General features: G+C 40.0%; 2 protein-coding genes across 6 annotated transcripts in view; one reads left to right on the top strand and one right to left on the bottom strand.

Annotated features, from left to right (window-relative positions):
- Positions 1-22,068, bottom strand: part of WAPL (WAPL cohesin release factor) — a 136,441-nt gene that overhangs the window by 88,926 nt on the left and 25,447 nt on the right. Inside the window, exon 3 of the mRNA XM_085064162.1 lies at positions 1,358-1,507. The gene's annotated coding sequence lies outside the window, so the exon portion shown is untranslated. The remainder of the gene's footprint in view (positions 1-1,357; positions 1,508-22,068) is intronic.
- Positions 1-22,068, top strand: part of OPN4 (opsin 4) — a 40,071-nt gene that overhangs the window by 3,989 nt on the left and 14,014 nt on the right. For 2 of the 5 annotated variants that reach the window (XM_085064170.1, XM_085064166.1), the window contains exons 1-3: positions 13,185-13,296; positions 19,225-19,367; positions 21,247-21,380. In XM_085064170.1, the coding sequence (XP_084920296.1) occupies positions 13,243-13,296; positions 19,225-19,367; positions 21,247-21,380 (331 nt within the window). In that variant the 5' untranslated portion in view covers positions 13,185-13,242. Of the gene's footprint in view, positions 1-11,816; positions 11,959-12,075; positions 12,831-13,184; positions 13,297-19,224; positions 19,368-21,246; positions 21,381-22,068 lie in introns of those variants that run through there. The other 3 variants (XM_085064167.1, XM_085064168.1, XM_085064169.1) reach the window with 3 other exon arrangements.

Raw genomic sequence — 22,068 nt, 5'->3', positions numbered from 1 at the left:
GGATTTGCTTTTCATGTTACTTGAAGATACAATATTGGGTTTTGCACAGACAAGATTGTCCATTCTCTGACTGGTGCTAATGTCAATGTTCATGGCAGGTTGCTTTTAGTAAGCAAGCTTCTCACACCACTAATGACTTTTCAGTTCCATTAGTCTGCCATATATTATTGATTTCAGGCATTATTGATTAATGCTGTAAGTAGATTTATTTCTGTTCCTAGAGAGTAAAGGACTGGCACCTCTGTTAGATGAATGGTATCTTACTGCTTGCTTTGGTCAGTTCCTTGCTGACTCCTTCCCTTCCTCTGCTCTTATCTGTCCCCTTTATTAAGTTTTTTCTAATACTTAGTTAAATGCTAGGTGCTTTCCATCTGCTTTCTCTGTAAGAGAAATCTGCACAAAAGTTTGGTAAGTATAAAGTAGTACAGAAATGAAACAACTCAGGCATGTGCAGGGGTGTTGTTTTTCAAAGTCAACAGGGTGGTGTTTCGTGTTTTTTGCTCCTTCCAGAGCCTGACTCTGCCCATGGCTGCTCCTGCTCCCCAGGGATCACAGGCTGCTGCTGGCACCATTCAGGTTCTTCAGTCACTGAAGCAGCTCCTTATTCCACCACTCCCAGGTTCCTGATCCTTTGTGGTGCCCAGGTGTATGGGATAACTTGGTGCTGGATTTCTCACGATTCATTCAGCGCAGTACAGTGCACTTTGGGTTTGTGACCAAGCCCCATAATCCCAGATCCAGCTCGCCAATCTCTTGAATTCAAAGATTATGAACTTTAGCTCCTTTTATCTTTTTAACTAGTAACTTATTACATTGTGTGTGTTCTTCTAGCTATCCTCTAGTCTGCATTTCTGAATTACTTTCTGTGTTGAATACCTAAACTTCAGTCATCAGCACCTCTACTCAGTACAGGTTATATATCTTTGGCTGTTTTCTGCATGCTGTTCTATACCTGTCTGATAGTATATGTCCCTGTAGGCTACAGATATTTTACTCTTTGAGTATATAGCTCATCACCTGTACTTTTAAGTCCCTCTCTATTTTTGTTGCACAGCTATAATAATTTGACTTCATATCTTGCTGTCACCACTGATAATCTACACCATATTTAAAAGTCAGGGGTTTTTAAGTACTTAATGGTATTTTGGGGAAATCTTACTCAATACGAGGTGATGAAATGTCTGTGAGATTGTCAGTCAAGTTAATTCTCACTTTTGAGAATTTGCCACCTCCATCAGCTGTGGGACAGAAACACAAACATCGCATGCCTGTGTAAATAAAAACGTGGGACTTTCATATGAAATTTAGTGCAGGTGATTCAAAAAGAAGAGTTACAGAATAGAAGTTTTAAATGTACCTGGTTTAATGTGTCTGGGTGGTGGTTTTCTGTTTGACTGGTCACCTAATAGCCATTATCTTTCTGCAAGGAGACAGAGTGAAGCACTCTGTATGAAGTGGAGCAGAAAGTTCCTCAGCTGGGGACAGGTGGTTAAAAAGGTTTTCCTTCCTGTGAAGGAAAAATATTAAAATTAAACAAACTGAATGGTTTCTATCTTTTGATAAATAAGTTGTACCCTGAATTTAAATAGTGTCAATCTTCTGCCTCATGCAATTCTAATTATACGAAAACAAATTGCAAATTATTCCTCAGAGTTTAGTTAGATAAGTACCCTCCACAAAAGATCACCGGCATCTTTGACTCCTATGAATGTACTTTCAGAAAAATACATTAAGTAACCTCACAATTAATATATAGGTCAATTTCCAGAACCAGGGCTTCAAAATGCATGTGCACAGATGATCATTAAAGGACGAAAATACTCATCTCCCTGTGAGTGGATGTTTCTCATACATCCATAGCTCTACTGGCTAACAAAAACTAAGAACCTGGTCCCAGTGGAGGAGTTAGAGAATGAAAAATACCCTCTTTACAGTCTCCCCTTCATTATTTTTCAATGCTCAGTGAATCATGATGAGTCTTTTACTGCTGTAATGTCTAATAAGCAAAGGTAAGAAATTTAGAAGCACCATAAAAGCACAAGAAAAGCCTGAGAAACAGCAGTGATAAGAAGCCATTCCCAGCACAGTAACTGTGTTGCATTACTGTGACAGATTTTTAGTTCTGTTCAGCCTCTCCGTTCTTAGGCCTCATTCTTATACAAAAACCGTGTTCCTAAATCTTCAGGTAGTTTGGGTGCTTCAGGTGCAGGTATTTCTCCAGAATGTGATTCACAGTTCTGATCATCAAACTGTAAAAAGCTGAACTTTTAATAAGACTAGCTGGGATATTAAAAAAAATTTAAATGTTTAATTAAATTTGGTGAAGCAAGAATTCATTTTAAGAGGAATAATTTCTTTTCCAGTGCTTAGGAGAAAGAAAGCAAAGGGAGCTTGGGTCTCATCTAGTTCATTCTGGCAGCTCTTCTGAAAGACACTTGTATATCATGATGGTTGCTATGCTGAGCTGAAAACTGGTTTTGTAGTATGACTGTGTTTTAAATTATACAAAGCTTTCCAAGAGAGGCTGTGTTAGCTTTCAGATTTCTGTGCTTGTGCTCAAGCTAAAGAGCAATTTGGCTAGGACCAAAATAACTTCATCGTTCAGACTGCAGCCTTTCTTTTCCCAGACTTCTACGTTGACAACTTAAAACTACATTCCTACCTACATCCTGAATCCTTTTACAAACCCATAAAAGCCCCATCAATGTTTGATTTAGATCACTGAAATATGGGTTGAGAAGCACAGATTTGCTAAGCTGCCTGCTGTTTGAGGCTGAAAGAGTATTTCAGGGAAATCTCACCATATTCTTGCACTGTTTCCTGGCATGCTGCTTTCAGTCACTGGATGTGGGGTTTGACACACCTTTGGACTGACTCAGAATAGCCATTCTCATACCCCACTGTTTATGCCCAGAAAATAGGTCTGAGTTTCTTTGGTATTGAACTTAAGAATGCTGCCATGAGGTTTTTTTATTCATGGAGTCAACAATGATCATCAACCATGATCATTGTTGACTTGCTGTCTGCAATATTCCAGAGCAGACTGAGACCTCTGCAGATGTCTAATGATGGTAACAAGTTCTGATTGCTGCCCAAGGACGTTTCTCTGTGAACTGCGAGATAAACAGCCCTGCTCCCTCACGCTGAAAGAAATCCAAGAGGGTAACTGTGCCACAAGTCAGTGAATATGAAAACAGAGACTTTGTGGGCTTTTAAATATGTCCATAGTCAGGAACATAATAGCAAAAGTTTGTACAGTTTGCATGGTTAGGATGTTTTGGGCTTCATTTAAATTTGTGAAGACAGAGGGTACTATTTCTGTTTACCTCTTCTCCCTGACAATTAGTTACTATAAATGAACACTAAAAAGGTAGCATTTTCACCTCTTGAGTCAAAAAGCAATGCATTTGTTTAGTAAAATATATGCTTAGTAACGGCAAAGGCTTAACTTTTGGCTGGATATAGCTTTGGTGAGGGGAACAAGAGATAAGAATGATTATTAAATTACCTTTTGTAACTGAAGCTGCAAGAAGGGGTAGAAATGCACAAAGAAAATGTTTTTATGATCAGGGAGAAAAGCCTCTAAATGTCCATTTTTTTGTTGAGGTGCTCTGTGGTCTTAAGTCCAATTCTACTTTACTTAGCGAAGAGCACAGTATTTTTTTCCTAGGAAAAGAAGTAGCTGAGTCATTCACTCGGAAGGGAGATAAGGCCTGTGTAAATCTGACGTTCCTTATGATGAATCCACTTGTTTGTTACACAGGGAGAGGTCAGTCACTCCCTACTGGTGAAATCCTTAACTTTGAGTTTGTACAAGTGGAAAACTCTATGGTGGTGTGCAAAATAGTTGAGTCCTGGGGACTCAAGCCCATATTCAAGGCTGTATGTTGTTAATATGTTTTCTTGTTTCAAGCACATTTGTAGCCATCTGAAAGAGCAGGAAGAGTGCAGTGCCCAGCTTTCCCAATCGTATATATGAAGTTCAGGACATTATTTCAGTGAAATATTCTTACAGTAAGTAGATATGACATGTTTGTCTGTGTTTGTCTACTGTGCAGCAAAATTGTCACCCAGTTATGTTTTTGTGGTTTGCAACATCATCTGCAAGTCATGAGCAGGAATGCCAGTTCTGAAGGGAGTAGGCAGAATCATAAAACTGAAGTGAGAAACTGTAGTTTGACTTTCTGAGGATCAATGCCAGTGTTTATCACTTTATATGGGTTTGCTTTTGAGATGCTTGTTTATTCAGAAGGCTTATTCTTCTACTTTTTAAACTCTGAAAACCACTTTCAGCTGTTCACATTTTAATTAAAACAAAACCCTGATGTTTTCTTGTCATGCTGAATTATTCACAAGTTCAACACCAAAAAAAATGAAGCAGAGTGTACTTGTTAAGCGAATTCATGGCACTACTGGAAAATGGAAGTCCACTATATTTGCATTAGTCTCACACTTAGAAACGTTAGGCAAGTCAAAATATGATCCCAGTGTAGAATAAAAAGTCTCTGCTCCAAAGAGCTTGTCAACAAAGTAGAGGGAGGCAAGAAATGGAGGTGTACTGGCAGGAGAGGGGCAGATGAAGTCAGACATTATAGATTGGTGGTGTCAACATGGCCAGCAGGCTGTGTGTGCCTGCAGCCCAGCTATTGTCATTGTCTCTTGTTGCCACTGCCACCAGCAGGCAGAGCTGCATGGAGACAAGCAAATCATGCATGGTGGAAACTGCTCAGTGAATGATGGAAATGGGCATCACTGGCTGACAGGATGAGAGAACTGGCAAGCCAGAGCTGTCTGGAAGATGATAGCTAAGCTAGAGATGAAGAATCCATCAAGGTTTTTAGAAGTGAAAACCAGGATTTATATCTGATCTAAGAGAGAAGAAGAGGTGAAGGGATCTCCAAGGGAATGCAATGCAGGGAAACAGCAGTGGAAGAAAGGAGCTGGCAAAGGATAGGATGAAAATCAAAAGGGCTTATACTAAGTTGAACAGTCTCACTTGCACACTTGCAGCCTGTCTGCAACCTTGTGATAACTGCCCTGTACATTCCATTAATTAAGGTGGGAGAAAAAGGATGTCAGAGCAACTGAAACAGAAGTCACTGAGGATCCAGAGGAGGCATTTAGCAGAGTAGGTAGTAATAAAGGCCACACTGCAGAGCTAAACAAAGAAGAATCTGTTCATTTAGAGGCCTCATGTGGACACTTGGGAAATCAGAGTCCATGGTGATAACAGGCTGGATGACAGCCCTAGCAGAAGAGTTTATAAAGAAACAGGCATATGGCTTTACACTTCTGTACACTGAGAAGCTCTGATAGTAGACCTGCACTGGATTCTGCTCTAGCTTAAGCTTTAGGTCTGTTTGATTCCAGACTTTGTGTGAAGAGTTTCAAGTTGCAGAGGGAAAACTCCTCATAATGTCTCTAGTCTCAGTGGCTATTACAGAATCCTGCCCAAATCTTGAACACCGTTGGAGCTGAGGCACAATTTGGTGCATGCTGGCCTTTTTGTTTTGCATAGGACACTGAAAGTTGCTATGGACTCAACTAAAATATTCTCTGGCAATTCTAATATTCACTCTTTCTTCAGGCTATTTTCAGAAACAATTCAAATACAAGATTTTGAGAATTCAGTGATGTTAGTGAGTGGTCCGTTTCCTCCTTCTCATCCTGCCTCAATTCCTGAAAGCACTGGGCACAGTGCAGTCTAGAACTGCAAAACAGGGTATCTGTAATGGCTGGGAGCTGTTGAGACTTGAGATCCCTACTTATTAGTGCAGCAAGAGAATTTTCTCCCATCAGGAGTCCAACAATTGTGGGTTTTTTTTCTCCCCTACATAACCACTAATGGTATTTCTAGAAATGATTTCTAGATTTCTTTCACAGGGAGGTTGTAAGACAAGACAGTATGTGCCAGAAAAAATAATTGTGTAGCCATCAGGGCAGCATATGTATTCTCTGCAGATCATTTGTGTACAACAGTGCTATTATCTAAGGAAAAAGATAATTCTTTAATATCAAATGACACCACATTTGTTTACCCTCTGGTTATCATGAATTATTATTTCTCAAATGTCAGGGCTTTCATTTTGATTGCTGTGTGGGTACAAATTGCTCCACTGTTCCTCTTTCCTTAGTCTATTCATAAGAGATTCATAAGAGATCTGGCTGTCTCCATTACTGTCTTCTGTCTTACCTAGCAAGATATTTCTGCAGCGCTTCTCATGAGAGGCTCGAGTCACTGAGTTCTTTCTGTTTCAGAAGTCACTACCACATAAGCAGATGGGACTGAAAAACCAACAATCAAAAACCAAATGGTAGCAGTAGTTCTTCCTGTAAGCAGAACAAGTTCTCTCCCAGTGCTGACCAAGTCCTGGCACTGCTGTCTGCCACTGGCCACTGTGTGCACCTCAGGTGGCAGCCAGCACTTCAGTAGGGGGAAAATGCTTGATACAATTTCTCTGCAATTGTATTTCTCACCCCTCCTCTGTCAATAATCCTCCTCTTATTGAGTGATATCGTAGCTGGGAAACACACAATTCTTCTCTGTCTCTGCACGAGCGAATCTTTCATAATGCCTGCTGTCAGCAAAAATAACAAAGCAGCTTAGAGGCCACCATGTGCTGATCCCCCATTTCAGCCCACTGTAGACTGAGCTGTCTGTGGGAGACATGGTTTATTAAGGGGAAGAGAGTAACAAGGGTAGGGTTTTTTCCTAAGTTTTGTATCTAGTTATTGCCAAAAAGATGGGGAGGTTCTTTTTCCTGTAATGATACAGGAACTTTTCAATTGCTTTTTAAATATTATTTCTCCCTGCCTACAGTAGGCACTAAACTGCACCAGCACAATTGGCTTTAGTTCACACATGTTGAGAAGGTGAGAGCTCTTACTTGGGAACTGGAAGTAGGGAAGCTTCCAGCTGAAATTGTGTGAAGAGAGTTTGGCTAATCAGAGTTCCCTGGAGAAGGGCAAGCTTTGCACAGAGATTAAGCCATAGGAGACAGGGAAGGATGAATCTGAGAGCTCAGTCCACAAATCAGGGTTAAGAGGCTTTTTTTGGAGGCAGTGAAAATCCAACTTTACTGGTCTTGAGAGCTCTTTCTGCAATTGCTTTGTGCTCAGATTCTGTGGGGAATGACAAGGAGGGACAGAGGTGGGCTGACCTTTTCAAGCTACCTGGCCTTGAAGCCATAAAACCCCCAGAGTAAGCAGGAAATTATTAAAAAAAAAAAAAATCTCGTGTTTGAAGGGACTTTTCTAAATCATCCTTTCTGGTCTGGCCCTTCTGTACTTGGCCCAGCCGTGGGATTCTCCCTCTCCTGCTGTGGGGCTAAACAGACCAGTGTTAGCACTTGCTGGCTGCACCCTACAGTTTGAGCCTTTGCTGTTCACCATAGATCTTGGCTATGTTACGAAATTAAAACTGCCCATGAGGTGAATTATTCACTTCTACAGCACAATAGAAACCACGTTGATTTGATTTACTGTTTTCTATTTTGTCTATTGATTTTTGAGTAGTCCCAAGAGTATGCTCCCATGAAAGGCCATACAGAACTTTGTAATCAGTTTAACAATTTTATTTACAAAGGGTCTTCTTGCCTCCTGTCCCATTGCCAAGTTGCTGCAGGCATGAAGAACTAAATTAAATTTTTATGATTAATAGAGCACACAGAAGATATATATTACACAACTCTCTCCCTGCCTTGTTATTTGGGGTGCCAAAATTGCAGTACACTCTCTGAGAACAGCTAAGAAGTGGGAGAACTCCCCTCTGATAGATCCTAGCTGTTAAAAGGCAAAAAGAACACAGATGGTTGAAAGTAGAGTTTTGAGTAAAATGAGCAACTAGTTTTAACCTGCATATCTAAGCAGATATGTGTGTTGCAGGTACTAGTACAAAAATAGGGCCCTAAAAATGCTTCTGAGAGAAACATGTTTTCAGATGTTGCAGCCACTGAGAGGCAATACCAAACCAGATACCCAGGGCTCACACTGTACAGGAGGGGCTGTGTAGGGAAGGCTGCTATGGATTCAGATTTTGTAGTATGATACTGCAAGTGGATGGACACTCAAATGAAAAATCAATAGTTTTTCCCTCTATCCCCATCACTTTTAGGATTACCTAGCATGTCTAGAGGACAAGTGGAGAATATTTTGAGCATTGAGAATTGTCACTATCATTCTAAAAAATGAAATCACTCAACAATACCCAACAACTTTGTTTTGGGCATGCCTCCTTTGTGGTAACTCGAATCCCAGACCTGTGTCTGCACTCAGGAGTGGGACTTTACCTTTCCCCTTTCTGAGCAGTCTATTCCTCTTTCTCATGTTGGCCTTGGAAAGCTAGGTGACCTTTCAGAAAATTTGAAGAAGCCCAAGTGAGCCTTTGTAAAGGTGTCTCAAAGTCATTAATGCCTAGCTGGCCATGGCCCTGGTCTTTTAACTCTGCTGGCATTTCCCAAAAGCAGTCTGTTTATCTTCTAGGCAGCAGATTACCTGTTCTTGCAGTGCACTCTATATTCCTGTAGATGAGCTAAAACCTAATTCCACCCACAGCTCCCAGCCAAAGAAGAGGACAGTGAGTTCTTTTCCCATCATTGTGAAAGAAATCTTATACTCATTTGGACTTTAATCAAATTTTATCCAGGCATTATCTTGCCCTTTTTCTGTTAGACAATTTTCTCAGTTTCCTGGAAAGGTCCCAGCGTCCATGGTCTTTCTGCTATTTTTGCCTGTAATTTATAAAAAAACTGTGAGCAGAAGTAAATTATCAGCAGCAAGAGGTTGCCTTGGGTCTGGCTGAGCTCATTTTCCACCTCGCAGCCCTTCCTGAGCTGTGCTATGTTGGTACCTAGCAAGGTGCTGCTCACACCCAGGGTTTTGGCTGTGGCTGAGCAGTGCTGGCACAGCAGCAATGCTGTCTCTCCAACATTCCCCTCTTTTCTGAGGGCTGGGGCTGGGCAAGATCTTGGCAGGGGCCATAGCCGGGCCAGCTGACCCAACTGACCAAAGGGATATTCCATACCATACAATGTCTGCTCTGCAATGAAAGCTAAGAGAAAGGAGGAGGCAGGGGACATTTGTTAATACAATGTTTGTCTTCCGGAATAACTGCTGTGCCTACTGATGCCCTGCTTCCTGGGAGGAGGCTAGCCAACTCCTGCTGGTGGGAAGTAGAGAATAAGTATTTTCTTTTTCTCTGCTTCCACATACAGCCTTTGCTTTTGTTTTATTAAACTGCCTTTATCTTGAGCCACAGTTTTTTTCCATCTTTTCTCCTTTCCCCCTCATCCTGATGAGGAGGGGAGGTGTGGAGTGGCTTGGTTGGCAGCTGACATCCAGCCGAAGTCAGGACTCTAAAGGTGGGAAGGCCATTCTCAACATTGTGCAATGTGACAGAATTCTGAGGCATTAATGCTGTATGGGTTTTCCTTTCTCTAGAAGTGACTGGAGGGCAATTCAGACCTTGGCCATAAGCCAGGTGAACTTCCTGCATGTTTAACACACAAAACTTGTGTCAGAAATGTTAGAAAGTTTTAGGATGAGCTGATGATTTTGGAAAGTACCTGGGGTCATAAACGGAATAGTTTTTTCCATTAAGCTTCCCAGGAATACAACAGAGGTAAGCTTTTGGAAGAGAATAAACAAGGGACAGAGAGGCCAAATTTGTCTCTAGATCCACAAGTCTAATGTTCTAATAACTTCAAGTGAATTAGCCTTAACTATAAAGAAAAACAGTTATCACTCCATAGAATACTTAGAACAGTTCTCTCTGGTTTAACACTACATATAAAGCAAATTTCTCTCTTTCTGAGAGAAAAAAGTTTTGTGAATGATTTGCTGTGTGTCTTTGAGTCCCCAAGCCCTAGGGACAGAGAATGAGGTGTCTCATCCTTAACACCTGTACAGTTCTAGGATGATTCCTTTCCTTCCGTGGAAGCTAAGTTATCACACATAAAACAGGGCAGCTGAATCGCCTCTAGCAGTTGGCCATGATAAAGGATCACACAACTACCATCATATTAGAACATCTCCTCTGGACATGAATGTGAGTGTTAGGGCCCAATTTCCAGAAGTAATTTCCATAACTTGCAAGTGCCTAGCATTCACAGAAGCACAGTCCTAAGACTAAGGAAGGATACCCAATGAGTAGCCCTGTTTGCACTTTGCATCTTCTTGCCAGTGGGAAAACTTCCTTTCTCTCCTTTACACTGCATATTGATTCATAATACACTCTCAGGAGCTGCTGAACTAATCAAAGTAAGCTCTTTGCAAAGGTTTGTGCATCAACACCAAACCTAATAAAGCAGGGGGACAACTTCTATAATGTCTAATTTACTTTTAAAAAAGATTACATTTGTTCCATTATTTGATTACTCTGCCAAACATAGGCTCCCTTAAAATTGCCCAAAAAATTAATGCTTCCAGACTAATTGGAAATGAAATATTTTCAGTGCATTGCCTTGTTAAGATGAGAGGAAATAAGAAGGAGGAAAAAGGTTATCTGTGACCCAGGGAAAAGGCAAATTTTATGTATAAGCTGTATGTAAACAGATTGAGTGTTGGCATTGTCCAAAACTAAGACATAACACAGAAAACTAAGAGGATCTAAGCAAAGAAAATGAGACTGTCACATCAAAGATCACATCTGATTTAGGCCTGTCTTGAAGATTGTATGTCTCTAACTTTATGTCCTATCAGTTTGACAAGATCAGGATGTAACTATGCAACTCCTTATGAGCACAGAGTTCGCACACATGGGAATCCTCCCATTGTCTCATTTCTCTTCACGTCAATCATTTCTGTACTTTCTGCTCTACTCCTTCGATAAGCTTCATTTGAAGATAGTATGAGCCTTTGCCAGTTTCACACTGGGGCTTTCTGTAATGACATCTCCTGACTATTTAGTAGTATAATGCAAAACTATCTTCCAAAAAGGTCTTGTCCCTCAAATGTCCAACACCATTGTTTGCTGCAGCATATTTACAGCGCAAGCACTGTGTATGCACAGAGGGATAGATATGGAGTTCACATCAAGGTCTTTTGAAGTTCATACCATTAGTGTCACATCCACCTTGGCCCTGATATTCATGTCTGATGCCACACAGAGAGAAGAGGGTAAGACCATACTCTAGAAAGTGACTATAGAATCTCAGACATTGGCAAAGGTGAAACTTGTCAGTTGATCAGCCACCTTTGGATGCAGTTCTGCCACAGCTGGCTTAAATGTGGCTTGGTTGTGTCTACCAACACTGCAGGGCAGGGACACTCGATGAAATCTTTCTGCCTTTCATAATGGGCCTGCCAATAATTACTCTTAGGGTATCACTGTTTGAGAGCCTGTAGAGTCTAGGAAGTGTCTAGACTGCTCTAGACATTAACTCTGCTGGTTAATGTTCAGTGGTCCAATGAAAACAAGGATCACTTCTCTCCCTAAATGACTACCAAGGAAAGAGAAGCTTCAACACTATAGGTGAGTGCCTTTCATTAGAGGCACAGCTCCTATTCATGCAAAGAAATGCAGTCTTTCAGTTTATGGGTAGGTATTGCAAGTGCTTATTTAAGGGAAGGTACATGTGCAGAGCTGGGAGAATGCAGTTCCCACTACTACTCACACAGCCTTCTCACAAAGGCCTTCCAGTAACAGTTCACACTATTTTTATTGCCAACTGCAGTGAAGCTAATAGCTTGCATCAGGGTAATTTTGACAGTGGGTGGAAGGCCTAAACTGTGATACTCAGGCTGCAGGATCTGCTAGAAGAGCTTTTTCACACACTGTGCCTAATTCTCTGTTGCAATTAAACTTCGCTTTACAACAGTAATGGGCCTTCAACTGGGAATACAGCAATTCATCTCTCTTTGCACAGTGGAATGTAAAGCCAGATTTGTGCGTATAAGAATCTGGTCATGTGTACTTTACCTAAAGATAACTGAGAAGAAAGCAGGCAACTTCTGAAACAGGTGGATATTTGCTGTTTTCTGCCTAAGGTATGTGTGTGTGCTTTTTTTTTTTTTTTTTAACTAAAGAGCAGAAAAGGATGATGTCAGGTTTTATCCCCATGTTTTGTTTATTTTTAGAAGTGGACCAACAAACAACCATGACCTAAATTCTACAAGACAGAAGTGCACACAAGTACATTGTTAAATATCAGAATCTATTTGAGTTCTGACAATTTCAGCAGAGCTGTACACATGCATCTTCTTGAAAAAGCAGACAACAAAAAGCTAATTCACTAATACAGTAAAAAAGAACTGTAAGGTACAGTATTTAAAACAGAGGGTGAACTCCACCTTTAAACTTCTTTGTCTTCATACAGAGTGTAGAAATGGCATTATAATTCAGCCATAAATTGGTCAAAGACAAAAAACAGGTAACAGCGCTTTTAAGTGAGCATCAGTTTTATGTTGTCATTAAAATGAAGCTGGACTCAGGAAGGAGCAAGCTGCAAACTGGGCATGTGCGGACTCTGCCCTCTCCTGTATTTAAATGGAAGCCGCTGCTGCTGCCCTTTGCTAAGCTGATGATGGACTGAAGCAATCTGAAGCTCTAGTGAGAAACTCTGCACTGGATCTCACACCATTCCAAAGAATCTAACAACCTGCTTCACACACACACACAAAGGTAAAGTGGCTGACTTAAATTCAGAGGACAGCTCTTCTTTCTTGGTTTTTGCTTAGATTTTGTTCACCTGAATAATCAGTCCATTCAGAAGGGGCTCTCTTGTCCCTCCGAGGACACCAAGAACACCAAAACTGTGGAGTTCTTCAATGCATGCAATGACTCGGAAGCCAGTGCCTACACCCTGATGGATCTGCCTCTTAGAGCCCCAACAGTAAGTGTTTTCTGTCACTTAAAGCTGTAGCATGTAGATCTCTGGCAAGGCTGGTGTTTATAGGACTGTAAATGGACAGCTAAGGAGCATGTACACATTTAATACTGTAATGCAATAATGAACAACATAATGAAAACTTTAAAATCTTCTTTCTATTCCTTTAGCTACTTATTTAATGCAGAAAGGGCTGTCCAAGCAATGTTTTTCAGTAGAGTCGCATGGGGGAAAGACAGGCAGGAATGTCTAATGGCAAAATGCATCAAATATGTTGCAAACTATCAAAACAAGATGTTCTTTTATGTTAAACTGCTGTTTAGCAGTTCAAACACAATGCTTTCTTGTGTTGTTATTTGGGGCGGAAATCCCCATAATTTCTGTAATAATCTGTAAGTGCAGTGGAGCACTTATGTAAATGTTAAGAGTTATGTGCAGTTACCCAAGAAAGTTGTTCAGAAGGTTTTCTCAGGTAAGTCCTATCAAAGCTCTTTCTCAGTTTTTAAATTCTTAAGTTAAAGAAATTTTTCTTGGAAGTGTGAAGGTGAGAATCTGTTGTGATGACACTTCAGGATGGAATTTTTTGGGTTGGCTAAAAATTTTCTCCATCCCAGCCCACAAGCCTGAACCAAAGGAGTTCAGAAGTCCTCTTCCTGGCTTTGCCTCTCAGAATATTATTAGGACTACAGAGTTTTGTTCACGTGCTGTTTATACAAAAGTCTGTTTAAAAGCATATAATAAAAACATGAGCCAACCTAATTTTTAGAGTTTTTAAAATCTATTTTTTAATAAAACCTGGATATCTGCAGTGTATTACAGAAAAATAAACAGAGAAGTGTCCTGAGGCAAGGCACTTACAAGACTAAATTAGATGGATAACGTGAAAAAGGATAGCAGAGTATATCAGGGAGGGAGAAAAGGGACTGGAGAGCACATGGCAAAATGGAAAAGGATTCTGGGGACACAGTGATTTACACTGGAAAATTAAAAATTGATCTTTTCCTTATTCTGCTGAAAGATCTAATTAGCTGTCCCTTTCCTCTCCCTAGGTCAAGTGTGTCTGTATTGCCAAAATTTTGCATTTTAACTTGACACACAGACTGGTTTAAGAGAGTTTCAGAAGTGAAAGCAGTATGTTCTGCTTGTGGCTGAGATGAAATCCGGAAGATAGGATACAAAATCTGCTATCCAAATGGCTCAACAGGACGCGCATCATCTATGGAAAGCCCTGCTGTCTACTGGAAAGAGGGCTTAGCAGTTAGCGTCACCCTGCTGAACCCGTAATTGAGGGGGGATTACACTCCTCTCTGTGCTGCCTGTCATCACAGAGCAAGTGCCCACAGAGGCAGCTCAGAAATCAGAGCATGGACCTGTAAAGGAGAGTAAGTCCCATCAGTTGTTTGAGGCCTCTCGTAGGTAGGCAGTACAAATACTACACAAGAAACCCCAGGAAATTACAATGTTTCTGGTCAGATAATTTTTCTAAACTATACAATTTGTTGTAATGTAAAAGGCCTAACATTACCATTGGCTGTATAAATCATACTGCTTAAATAAGTGCCTTCCTCACCTGTATTTGTAGGAAAATTAAGAAAAAAAAAAATGTTTGTTACATTGCCAAAGTCTGTGTCAGACTTCCAAAACATAGAATGTTTTGGAACTGGGCTCTATTCCATTATAACTTTCTTTCTGCAAAACCAGTGTCTGCAGTTTGAAGTTAGATTAATTCATAAATGCAACTGCATAGCACTCCCCATTTTCTTTTCTCTTTCATTGTCTTATTTTACACCAAAAAACCATTTGCCATGTTCAGGCAGAAGTAGCTGAAAAAATGTCCTTGACACAGTTTTTTCTGCTCCTGGCTTTGAAATTGATGTCATACAAATAAATCAATCAATCAGAATCAACACTGAAATATATTCACATGACCAAATGAACTTATGAGGATTTCCCCTCCCCTTGTAACTATAACTAAACCTGGTCTTATACCCTTGCCATTGTGAGACTGTGAGGAGTGGGCTATATCAGATATGATTTATATTTAGTATTGTATTTATATGCTTGCATGGCCTTGCTCCTACCATTATAACTGTTAGCTTTAGTAGGAATCCAAGTGAATGGTAATTAAGGGATATGATTTTGTTTCCTCACTCTGAAGAGGAAAATATGTTTTTTCCTCAATATTGTATTCTTTACATGTTGTCCTTTTATAAGTTATACATGAATATTTTTCTCATGCTGTGGGGATGTGTGCTGGATTTTCAAAAATGGTATATCTTCTATTAGAAGTTATTCAGAGGTTAGCTGGTTTGGTTGTTTTGGTTTTTTTAAATTTTTTTTAATTTACTCAATTATGAAGTAACTATTTAGAAAACATTCTCTTTAGGAAACCGTGTAGTAAACAGATTCCCAAGACAAAACAGATGCAGGCATCAAATATTCCTGGGTTTAATATCTGACCTAGACTTCCTTGTTACCTGGACAAATCACTTAGGAATCGTAATTTTGGTTTGGATTGCAAAGGAGTTCCTTTATCCTTTCAGCTGTCTTCAGATTAGTGTCTTGCAGGGTCTTGACAAACTTCATGGTGAAATACAAGTTTTGCCTTATGTACCCTATTGAATCTGCCCTGTGGCTGATTGATGTTTACTCCCTTCTCTGCTTGAACCAAGCCTTAGTGTGTCTCTTCCTAAAGAAGCAATCTGGCTCTTCAGATTGTCCCTCAAGGAGGAATTCTGCCTCCCTTACCAGCAGCTGTGGCAGCAGGCCATAAATATAGAATAATGAGGCTCCATATTGTGCTGCAGCAAGGATTTAGATGTATTTATCTATAAAACGTTTGCTTTTCTCCAAACTCCCAAAAAGCATCTCAAGTTTATAAGTCTCAGTCAAGTTTATTGAAAGAGAACTGAAAACACAGTTCTGTTTTAGCTGTTTTGCTGTAGGCAGTAGACAAACATTCCTTTAGAGAAAACAGCGAGCATTTTAAGAAGGCAAACTGCATTAAACCTAGCTGCTTCCTTCTACTCTAGTGCTTCCACAAGGACACGCTTGAACCTGCTGCAAGGAAACACACTGACGTAGAGCAACTTCATAACTTCTTGATGCTGCATCTATTGAGGCAAATGACAGAGTAGGATTTAGCAAAGGATTACACCTATATATGGAGGATTAAAATGTATGGAGGACTAAGATTTCCCTTTCCAAGGGATAATAATGCTGGTTTAGGGTACAAACAAATTACTAAGACAGTACTTAAATTCCCACATCACTGTTCATTATGCACATTTGGTATCTCTATGAAATACCCAGTCCTGACTAAAGGCAGGCTGGTGTTTTGTCAGGAGTGCTTGTCTGAACCAGTGTGGCGCTTCTCAAATTGATTCTGCAAAACTACGGTATAAATAAATAATTATATATCTTTCAGAGATTAAAAATGTAAATTCTTGCATAGCTCTAGCAAAAGGCCTGTTTTCATACACACCCCAAAAAAGTTATAAAACCTGCTTTTAATCTTGGCTAAAGGTTGAGAGAGTTGGGTTTGTTGAGCTTGGGGAAGAGATGGCTTTGAGGAGACCTTAGAGCAGTCTTCCTGTACCTAAAGGGACTACAACAAAGTTGGAGGGGGAAATTTTGCAAGGATGTAGTGGTGTAGGACAAGGGGTAACATGTTCCAACTGAAAGAGGGTAGGTTTTGATTAGACATTAGGAAGAAATTCCTCGCTGTGAGGATGTGAGGCACTGGAACACATTGCCCAGAGAAGCTGTGGTGCCCCACCCCTGGGAGTGTTCAAGGCCAGGCTGGATGGGGTTCTGAGTAACGTGATCTAATGGAAGGTGTCCCTGCCCATGGCAGCGTTGTTAAAACTAGAGGAGCACCACACAGCTTGATGTCATCAACAAACCTGCTCAGAGTGCCCTCAACCCCACTGTCCATGTTGCCAACAAAATGTTAAATAGTCCCAGTCCCGATATCTTCATTACGAGGCGTTTTATAGAAAGAAGGCTGAATAGAAACCTATGCAAGGCAACACTGCTGTGTATTATCACTGCAATTGAAATAGTTGTCCAAAGTATTCTCAAAGGACAAGTGCTACAATATGGATTGCAACAGGGATTTTTATTCTCCCCTGCCAACCAAGTACTTGTACTGTGGGATGACAATAGAAGACAGAATAAACATGCACTGGAAAAACTGAATAGAGAAAAGCTTTGGGAATTATTTGATTTCTTGGTTATCCTGCTGACCTGATTTTCTCAAAGCGCTATCTTTTTCTCCCTGTCCTTTGTTTTGATGTACAATTCCTGTAGAAGACACAGAGCTGAACTTGATACAGGCACGTATTTTTGTCTTCTAGTAAAGAAGCTCTGTGTACGTGTGCAACTTAGTGACAAGATTTGAAGTGCTTAGGCCTGATCCAATGCCTTCTCAATCAACTAGTACCTTTCTTTGACTTATGGAATAATAATTGTATTTCCAATGAAAACAGTGAAGCTACTTTTTAAAATTTATTTTATCTCTTAGAGAACAGCTAGAGTTGTACTCTCTGTTAAAAATCCAAGGCCTATAGGAAATCCACACTAAAATGCTAATTTATTCCTTTTGCTGCACACCTTTTCTTGATCATATATGTAGACTTATCATTTATGCCCTATCACTGCTCCAGTATAAATACTATTCTTTTTTCTCACAGTTGACGTTTTATTACTTTGATCTTGTTTCGTTCATGAATAAGTAATTTTAGTCTTCTACTTTCCCTTAAATAACCTTGCCTCTCTTGTGATTTCTTTGTGTATTTATATTTATCTTTTAAATTTTTCCTTGTCCTTAGTTCTCAAAAAAATTTCACTCAAGTTAAAGCCACTTCAATCTGTTCTTTGTAGCCAAAACAAGCTCCTTTAGTTGCTTCATTTCTATTACATTGATCCAGTTCTGATTAAATGGATAGCTACAGGGGAAAAAACATCAGAAATCTCCATTCCACTAATAATCATAATTAACTCTCTGCAGAACAGCAGTTTAAAAATATTCTAGCCACAAGGCTAAGGAGAAATAAAACCAACCCAAACCAAAGAACACCTGATCTCATTTACTTGAAAGAGTTTTATCTCAGACTTTCCCTATCCACTTGCTGTTAGTATGGGATTATTTTTGTTAGTTTACTGGCACTGTGTTGAACACAGCAATTTCTACCTGGGCAAGATGCCCGTTGATGTTAATGATGTTATGCCAGCCTCCACTTTGCTGCAGGAATCTGAATGATAAATGCTCTGATCCTGTCATTCAGTTAGAGTATCAACCTGAACATTTTGCTCCAATTATAGTAACAGCCAGAGTGATATTTCCTTTCTCTAAGATTAGAGTTTTTGTCCAGCTTTTCATTGCTGCTAATGTAGAAACCCAGGGAGTGCATTCTGCTGGTTGAGGATTGCTGAGGGCAGATCTTCAGCACACAAAGCAATCTCTTCCACAATTGCAGGCACTGCTGGGGTTCACCTCTTGCTACTGGCACATTGGTTTTAAATACACACTGCCTGTAATAACTTCAGCCCAACCTCGCAGATGTATTCAGATGTAACCTCCGCCTCTATCATTGAAAAATACCCATTTCCAATACTGCACACTTGGGTACTGAATTTTGCTGTGAGTATTAACTGGTTAAGACAGAAATGCTTCAGTCAAGTGGTTCATTAAACACTTCACAAAGAGCAAAATACCTTTATTCAGGCAGACCAAAACCAAAACTGATGTGGAAACCAGGCATAAGGTATAAAGGATTTGTGGTTTAGTTTTTCTGATCCTCAATTTAGTTTCCAAAAGACTCTTGTTCAGGCTACCAGGCTTTTGGTAATCAGCTCTTGAGGGCAGCTCACAAATCAGTGTTATTCAGTGGGAAAAATGAAATAGCCATACTGCAAAATGAGCAAATGCCTATTTATCCATCGATCATTTCTAATTAGTTAGAGAAATCTAGCCAGTGGTGTCAGAGGACAACAGAAATTTGGCTTCACAGGTATAGAAACTTTGCTGAAATTAAATGTTGGAAGCTTACTAGTTCCTAAATACTGCATTACCTGATATCAGATGCAATGAAATGGGTCCCCTCCTCTTTTTCTTCTCTATATTCCTATTTTTCTTTTGGGAGAGAATAGGTTGCTTTTCTTCACCAAAATTCTAAATCAACAGTAAACATACATACCTCCCTTTGCACTGCTGATGGCATATTTATCCCCTGAAGATGATCAACAGTAAATGTAATTTGAAAGCAATTAAGTTATTCTGACTTTTTTTGCTTGTTGTCGTTTTGCATTCTTGACCATTTCCCTTTCTAGAGAAGCACATGGCAGCTTATTCAGAAAAGCTTGGCAATATACCTATGACCTCTTGTTTGCTCCACAGAAGATGACCGTGCAAGATGTTCCTGGTGCCTTTCCTACAGTGGATGTCCCAGATCATGCTCATTACACAATGGGAGTTGTCATTCTTATAGTGGGAATCACAGGAACTTTGGGTAATTTCCTGGTCTTCTATGCTTTCTGCAGGTACCTTCCTTTTGAATGTCTTTTTTAAATATTCAGATTTATGAACTTGAACTAGATCCTGTGCTCTGCAAACACAGTGCAGGAATACAATCAGACTACTTTACAGAGTAAAATTCACCAAGAGACATTGGTGTAGGAATAGAGGTAGCAACTTGTCATTTTCCTCTGACTTCTTCCCATTAACCAGAGCCATAGCAAAATTGTTAGCAAGACTGCAAAGAACCACCCAGATTTGCCAAGCAATAGAAAGGCAGCCAAAGCAAAAATGTTAGTGATTTTTTTTCTAGTGGCTAACTGTGTCTGCATTGGACCAATGGGCTGGTTTGCACCTCTGCATCCCACAAATCTGCTCTATTTTCGATATTTCCTTCTTCCTGTTTCTTACTACTCAGTGTCTTTCTTCCCACCTTCTCATTAGTGGCGACATCCCATTTTTTTTCACATTTCCCAGTACTTAGCTTGTTTCCTTTTAACTAAAGCCACATTCCAGCTTTTATATCTGAGGGAAACTGGATCTCTGACAGTGATGTCTTATGTTCACCATTCCTGTTCAGTCCTCATTCTGTGTCTGATTTGTCACACTGGGGCAGAGCATTGACATGATGTCCAAGCCAGTGAGCTTCTAATGTGTGAATGGTCTTTAGGCACTAATGTGATAAACCAAAATAACACCTATTCTATGATAATTTGGCAGTGTTGACTTAGATCGCTGGAGTGTGGATGAAAGTTGTGTTGGTCTCAAGCCTGTATTTATGGGGTGCATTAAGCAGTAGGTTTCAGCATATTCATTCAGAGTAGATACCAATGCTTAAGTGAGAATGACAGTGGCCTTAAGAAGAGCAAAGGTGTTGGCATGCACGTGAGCCAGCTTAGCTCTTTGGCTGGTCCTATACAGGAAATCCAGTTATGGCACTTAAATTTCTACTGGAGGATACAGCTTGTCTTCTTTTGAAGGTTATATGAAGACAGAAATTCAGAAAACAGTCGAGGTTCTTAGAAAACAGCCTCAAGTAATGGCACACCATAAGACAACCAGCTGCCTGAAACAGAAATGTGTTCAGTAACTTTGCAGGCTACAAACAAATACACACAACCCATAATAATATCTTCTAATTATTACTTACTAATAATATCTCCTTGCTCCTAAATTGACAGACAGGGGACAGTAGTCCTAGTGGTTGATTCTGGACCAGTGCAAGGAAGAATAATTTATTCACATATTTTTTAATTATGTCTAAGACTGAAATTTAGAAAGGAGCTAAGTAGTTACACTGAACCCCAAACTGAAGAGCTCTCAGTTGAGTTTTCACATGTACCCTTTAAAACACTGTACTGTAATACTGTGAATAACAAGAGCAGGCAGAATACACAGAAGGCTGCTTATTGCTCTTTAAAAGACAGAGTCTGGGCCAGTGAAATGAGTGTCACAGAGAAGAACTGATGGAAAACAAAGTGCTTGATGTGGTACATAGTGAGTTTGCTTAATCCCTGTATTTGGAAGTCACTGTTGATCTTATCCACAGTGGAAAATGCATGGCCCTTGTCCTGCTTACCACAACCCAGATCCAGAAATCCACTGTGTACATCAACTTTAATTTCCTGTTACCCATGGACATGAAGTGCACTGGGTTAGAATATTTAAAGAACAGTGTGATTTATCCCCATCACTGAGCTGATTATCAAAACAATCCTGTCAAGTACACAGGAGTATAAGGGTGTAAAACTGAGCCTTGCTTGTGTTCCCTCATGAGGGAAATGAGAAGTACTCTGCTTTAGCTTACCATGTAGTGTTCCTTGGTATTTGTGAACTCTTAGGAACGAGTAACAGCATAATTAACAGTGTAGCAGTGTTCAGCAACATTTCTTCTGATCTCTGTAGGACTAGGAGCCTCCAGACTCCAGCCAACATATTCATCATCAATCTAGCTATTAGTGACTTCCTGATGTCCATTACACAGTCTCCAGTTTTTTTTACCAACAGCCTCTACAAACGCTGGATTTTTGGTGAGAAAGGTCTGTATATATTATTTCTAAGATATCACTATCTATGTTCTTACCAATTGTGGCAGTTAATCTACTATTCCCCTACCCTCAGGTACTCGTGCAATATTGAGAACATTTCTCAACATTTTTTCAATGTTGGCACAAACATTTCTTTGAATATTTGTGTCTGTGTGCAATAAATACACTGCCACCAGGAGAGGAAAATTACATTCATGAGACAGATACAAAGGCACCACTAGGAACGGGAGGCACAGCACTGATCTTCTTGCCAGTGTTCTTCCCCAGTCACCTCATGACTTAGTTACTGTTGGAGTCCTCTGACAAAGAAGCACTGCTCCTCAGCTTAAAAAGCCCTTCTAAATAGGGGCTCTAAATAACCTCACAAGGCAAGAAAGCCTGGAAAACCTGATTTTTCACAACAGAAATGTTAACACTTCCTGTGTAGTATGAAAATAAGGAATGAAGGTGCTTTCATTCTTCTGCTGTAACTGTTGTAAGAGGGAGACTAGTCTTTGCCTCTTGAACAGGTACTGACAGAGAGGAAACAGAGAAGTAAAATTGCTATTTTGATCTCTGATGACCAAAAGCATATTTTATTTTACTTCCATTAAGTGTGTCATTTGCATACATGTTAAAATGAATCCAAACCACTGCTTTTAATCATTTTGTTGTTTGAACAATTAAAATCACTCAATGT

This window comes from Lichenostomus cassidix, chromosome 6 (assembly GCF_008360975.1).
Source record: "Lichenostomus cassidix isolate B80296 chromosome 6, HeHo_3.0, whole genome shotgun sequence".
Lineage (NCBI taxonomy): Eukaryota > Metazoa > Chordata > Aves > Passeriformes > Meliphagidae > Lichenostomus > Lichenostomus cassidix.
This window is presented reverse-complemented; position numbering and strand designations above follow the sequence as displayed.